General features: G+C 27.3%; 1 protein-coding gene across 1 annotated transcript; it reads left to right on the top strand.

The window, feature by feature from the left end:
• Nucleotides 1-541: 541 nt before the first annotated feature.
• On the top strand, nt 542-6,018 carry LOC124423133 (RNA polymerase II-associated protein 1). The gene is made up of 8 exons (XM_046960564.1): nt 542-1,207; nt 1,284-1,866; nt 1,934-2,438; nt 2,506-2,675; nt 2,767-2,926; nt 2,988-3,267; nt 3,335-3,438; nt 3,522-6,018. Exons 1-8 carry the CDS (start codon nt 722-724, stop codon nt 4,843-4,845), a joined length of 3,612 nt encoding a protein of 1,203 aa, XP_046816520.1. The 5' UTR covers nt 542-721; the 3' UTR covers nt 4,846-6,018.
• Nucleotides 6,019-6,144: the final 126 nt, after the last annotated feature.

Genomic DNA, 6,144 nt, shown 5'->3' with positions numbered 1-6,144 from the left:
ATATAAGAACTCCATATTATTCAAACCGTTGTTGCCCTCTGTACTAAACGTCCCGTATGATTATAAATTGCAGAATGTAAGTTTTAAAACTTCGTATAGATCATGAAAATAACAATAATTTATAATACTATAAAATATTATTATTTCCATATAACTGAAGCCAAAATGTACACTTTGTTGATAGCAATCATATCATTATGTTAGAAGATATGAAAATTGCAATTAAATGTAGGAAAACGAAAAATTTGAGTTCGAACCTACTCACAGTTTCTACTCTAACTCACATTAATCCGATAATTATGTTACGTGCAAGTAAAGTATAATTTATACAAACTTATAGACTGATACGTCTATGGAGACAGATTTTCATGCTTACGCTTATAGTTCATATTTTGTCTATACCTGTCGCTGAAGTTGTACACGTTTCGTGCGAATTGGTTAATGCTGAAACAGGATTGGCTAGACGAAATTGCATGCTGATTGGTAACTGCGTCACGTGATAGAGAGCCATAATAGATTAGAAATTAAATAATAGGTTAGAAACGATGTGTTTACTAAGTTGATGTTTCGAAGTCTTATAACGAGTGTAAGGAATAAAGTATTAATGGGAGGATAGGATTACGTTATGAAAAATATAAAAATATATTAAAAAACAAAAATATTTTTGCATTATTTATAATTTTTATTATCATTAAACAATAGTATCTTGTAGAAATTAAAAATGGATAATATGATTACATTAAAACGACCCAAACCTGGAGACGACGAAGAAGAATTATTTCGAATGCAGGAAGATTTTTTAAAAAATAGGTTGCCACCATCTGCCAAAGTGATAAATTTACGAGATAAAATTAAAGGACAAGCTAATTCTATGCAAACGTTTGCGTCAAAATATAAAGCTAATTCGAGTGGAGTACAATCTAGATTTTCAGAACTGAAAAAACAAAAGACAGAAAAGATTTTTACATCTCAAAGCACAGGAGAAGTATTAAATACAAATGTAAAAGAAGAAATAACTGCAAATTCGTCTGCAGAAATTCATGATTTAGTACAAAGTATACCAATAGATCCGTCAAATATAATACTTGGAAATATTATCGAAAGAAAATTCGATATGAAGGAACAGAAGTTTAGCTTTGATGAAAAAGTATTTAATATTAATTCAGAAATTGGCTTTCCAAAAGTCTTTGTATCAGATAATTATATGGTATTTATATAAATATTATTTATATGATATTATATTACTTTGATATACTAATTTTTGAATTGTATATAAATTTTAGAATGCATCTACTAAACGGAGTTTATTTTCACAAAATATTTTAAAAAAAGAAAATGTAGCCTTTCCTATGAAAATGAAATGTCGAGAAGAATCTGATGCAACAAAAAATGAAAATTCTAATGCTATGAAAGATTCATTTATCGAAGAGATTCATCAAGAAAATTTAAAAAAATTAAATGAAATGACTGAAGAAGAAATATTGAAAGAAAAGGAGATGCTTAAATCATCTCTTAATCCAGAATTAATAAAATTTCTTAAAAATAGGAAAAAAGATAAAAACAAGACAGAAGTAGATAAACCAGATTTTCAGTCATGTAAACTTGATAGTAAAGAATGCATAAAAAATAAAGAAAGTGATTCTTTATGCTGTGATCAAGATCAAGATCAAGCTATGGAATGTGCAAGTAGTATAGAAACTGTACCAAAGCCTTGTGTAGAAATACTAAAGGAAGCTAAAGAAAAAGGTTGGGTCCATTTAGATACTATAGAACCTGCAAAACTGCAGTGGATGCAAGATATACCAGAAAAAAAAGAACATAAACCTGCCCCTGATGAACCATACAATGCTCGATTTGATTTTAATGGTAAATTTACTATAAATATAATTAAAAGATTGCTTTTATATTTATATTTCTTATATTTCTCGTATAGGTTTATTACTTCCATATAAAGATGAGAATTTATCAATAGATAAAGGTCTTCATCATCATGGAGAAGAACCAGAACGTCCTGGTTATTCTTTACAAGAATTGTTACAATTAAGTAGATCTTCTACGCAACAACAACGTTGCACTGCTCTCACTACTTTAGCTAATATCTTAGAAAAAAGTCGAAAAGGATGGTATGATAAAGTTTTGCAACCAGCACCACTAAATGCATTGAGTCAAAATAATGTCCTACTCTTACTAAGATTTTCATTGGATGATACATCTGTAGCTGTGGTTACAGCAACTTTGCAGGTATTGAGAGCATTTGTATTTAGTGAAGTAGATGAGATCTGTTTGGACAGAATGTTTGGTTGGGACAAATACATAGAACCTACTTTGAAACCTCCACCTTCTGATATTAAAGATGAAAGTACTTTGAAAGACCATGAGCTCGTACAATTAGATGCTGTTTCTGCACTTCTAAGATCAGATATTCTTTTAAGAATTAGGTTGTATAATATTTATATTTTTGATTATTTTAACATATTGTATTATAACAATACAAAATTATTGTAGATATATTTTAAGTGAAATGCATCCTCCACCTGTTGGTGTAATATGTGCTTTGGAAATATTGACTCGTCTTGCAAGACATTCACATATAGTTGCATTGAACATTGCAAGTACTCCAAATTTGTTGAATACTATCATTTGTAATTTTATACCTTTATCTGTCAATCAGTTAAGTGAGTATATAAAAATATGCAAATAATGAATAGAATTAATATATGTTTATAAGTTTTAATATTGTAATTAATAAATAAATTTTTGCTTTAGCTACATATGATACAGTAAATAATGCTTATGGTATCCCAATAACTGCTAGCGTACGTTTATGTCGAATCTTAGTTTGTTACGGTGGAAGAGTAGTGGCTGAAAAATTAGTTCAGTTGAAAATCATTCATTCTATTCTATCATATGTTTCCAGTGATGCAGGGTAAGGTTATACCGTTTTAATATAGTATTTTTTGGTATTAATAAAATTTTTTATTTTTTAGAAAGGAAGGAATTAAAATAAATATTGAAAGCTTACGTCTTTGGAAATTGTTGCTACATCACAAAGTAGCAATGGACAGTATTGAAGGAGCTCAATTAACACTTATATCTCAGTTACAACTTTTATTATGTAATCATGATATTGGAAAAGCTGGAGATGTAGCTTGTGAATATGCAACTGTACTCATAGCTGTAGCTAGTACTTTAAATTCATTCAAGGAAAATATCTCCGTACTGTTATCAAAATGGAGTAGACAATTATCATCATTATCATCTCCAACAGTAAGTTTGTACAAAGCACATGAAATAAGATACGACTCAATCTAATATAATTATTATAATTTTATAGTGGTGTATTTTAAAATTGATTTCACAAACATTGCTGTCTGTTAACAATCTAAAAGCTTTGGAAACAAATTGGATGTCAAATTCAAATATATTTTCTACATTATGGTATGTTTCTGCTTTATTATATATCAACATCAAATTTTCAAATATTTTTAATGTTAATAATTATATATTGAAATTTTGAACAGTTCTACTTCAAATTTATTAAGTACTTGTGTACCTTCTATTGAACGAGAACCATCCTGTCTGCCAAGTCTTGGAGTACGGACAGAGGAAGATCAATTACAACCAATCGTATCTCAGAATTCTTGTATTCCTTTCCTAGCAATAATACTTGATATGTTCTACCGTGAGTCATTTGAAACAGGTCTTTGGACAATATTCAATCAACCAGAATTTATAAAATATATTCAAAAACTAGAATCAACAAGTTGGAATTTAGAACGATCGTGGTATACGCGAATGGAGTTTTATTTGCTTATTATTATTGTTAAAGCTGCTCACTTTCTTAATAGAAACTTAAATTCTATAGTGAAACATAATATTTGGAAAATATCTGTTAAACTTGTATCGTCATTACCAGGAGATTTTTCTAATGATGTAGTAGATATGCTGAGAATTGCTTTATCAAATGAAAAATTAAATTTGGAATTAATAACAGATCAATTATCACAATTAAATTTAAATAATGCTGATAATCAAATGAAATATGAAATAGCAAATTTGTATGAAAAATATGTTATATCAAATTCAGATTGGAGTCAAGCAGCAATGCCTAAAGATTGGCTTTATTTACCTTTGGTACACATTTATACAAAATGTAGAAATAATGAAACTAGCACAGAAAAAGATAAAAAGAATATCTTAGTGATATTATGTTTAGAAATCGTTTCACCTGAATTAGTTGCAAAATTATCTCCAACTTTAAAATTTAGTAGATTAGTGCTAACCTATTTGTGTGATACAGTTTATTTAAACAATGATGTTTCTATTTTATTAAACGAAGTAATGTCAAACTTAATGCAAAAGTATTACAAAAAGTTAGACTTTACAAAAGATCTACCAGGATTAAATTCATTTGTTGATTTATTCACTGCAATGTGTGAACATTTTTGCTCAACTTCTTATGGTGATCATAATTTTGCAATGATATTATTAATTCCAATTGCACAGAGACATAATGTACATTATAGGAAATTATTATGGTCTGAGCATGCTGGTGTACTCAGGTATTTAAGATTACCATTGAATAAATTAATAATTCCTTTACAAGAATATCTTTATCCTCTTGAAGATGATATGTCATTAATAGAAACTTACATAACAGCACTTGTTAGAAATACCGTTAAATTTGAATGGTGTCCAATACCATATACAATAGCACTTCATCATTCTGCCATGTATTTAAAGCTTACAACTAAATTAGCGATTCGAATGAGGACGAAAATAGAAACAATTCCTGATAAAAGCTTGGTAAATATTTTATTAAATTATAAACCACCAAGACTGTAAGTGAAAATGTATTTATAAATATAAATTCTTTTATAAAGATATTTAAAACATGAACTCGGTTGAATTGATTTATTACTGAACTGATAATAGAGTATTTATTTCGAATATTTTTATAATGTACAGACATCTTTTGTGTATATATATAAAATATATTAATGCTAGAAATACAGAATTCACAAAACAATATCTAGATTTTTGTTAAGCTTAAAAAATGAGTTTACTTATACAATAAAATATTTATTCTAAGAGACTTATACTACAGTGCATATTTATATTTCATAGAATTTAAATGCTATATTCACAGGTACAACTCATTAGGGTATTCATGTTTTTTGTGTTTAATAATAAAGAATAGGAACAATTAGTAGTAAGCGCAGAGGCACTGTTTGGTCATTTGAGCTGATTTGAACGTTAGTGTTAATATCTGATCTGTGTAATAAGAATATTGCAGAAAGTGGTTAATACGCAATCATATTGATATTATGAAGTAAAAAATTTAGATCAGTTCGAGCGTGAACACTTTGTATAATATAAATTCTAGATGATAATCATAGCTATAATTAGTGAATATTTTTATAAATATTAAATAACGACTTGATGTTTTTAAGTTTTGAAAAAATTATGTATTTGATGATTTTTCGCAATATTATATATATCTATATAGATTGTTTTTTTGATAACAATTTTTTAGTAACAACGAAAAAGCATAGCCAAAAGTATATGAAAATATATGAAAAAGATTATGAAGATTCTTTCGATCTTACATATTACAATATATTGCAATGAAAATACATTTATATTTCTTATTTTAAAAATTCCAAGTATTAGTATTAGTAATTATCAGTATTTTATGATATTGATTTTTTTTAATTTACGAACTGATATGTTGTTCGATGTGTGCGAGAACGATCGTGTTAATATTTCTATTTTAAATTAAGAATTCGAGTGCCTTTTATTTTATTCAAAAATCATTAAGTTTTTTCTCGTATTTAAATGTTATTAAAATATATCTTACGAACATTCAAATTTCACGGAATATTGATATTTCATTTTAGATCGTTTTTTTCAAGAATTCCAAACATTTTTTTGGAATTCTTCACAGAATCAAAAAGTAAGCACTGTGATACATAACATATATATATATATATATATATATATATTCATAATTGCAATTCACATACACATATGCCGCATATATAAGCATATATAAGAAAGCACGGCAATACACAATATACCATATTTCCGTCGTTGTGTATTAAACTCTACATTCTGATAAAGAGAGTACTTACTTCGTTTAGA

This window comes from Vespa crabro, chromosome 3 (genome assembly GCF_910589235.1).
Source record: "Vespa crabro chromosome 3, iyVesCrab1.2, whole genome shotgun sequence".
Taxonomy (NCBI): Eukaryota; Metazoa; Arthropoda; class Insecta; order Hymenoptera; family Vespidae; genus Vespa; species Vespa crabro.
The sequence above is the reverse complement of the archived record's forward strand: the minus strand, read 5'-3'. Positions and strand labels throughout refer to the sequence as shown.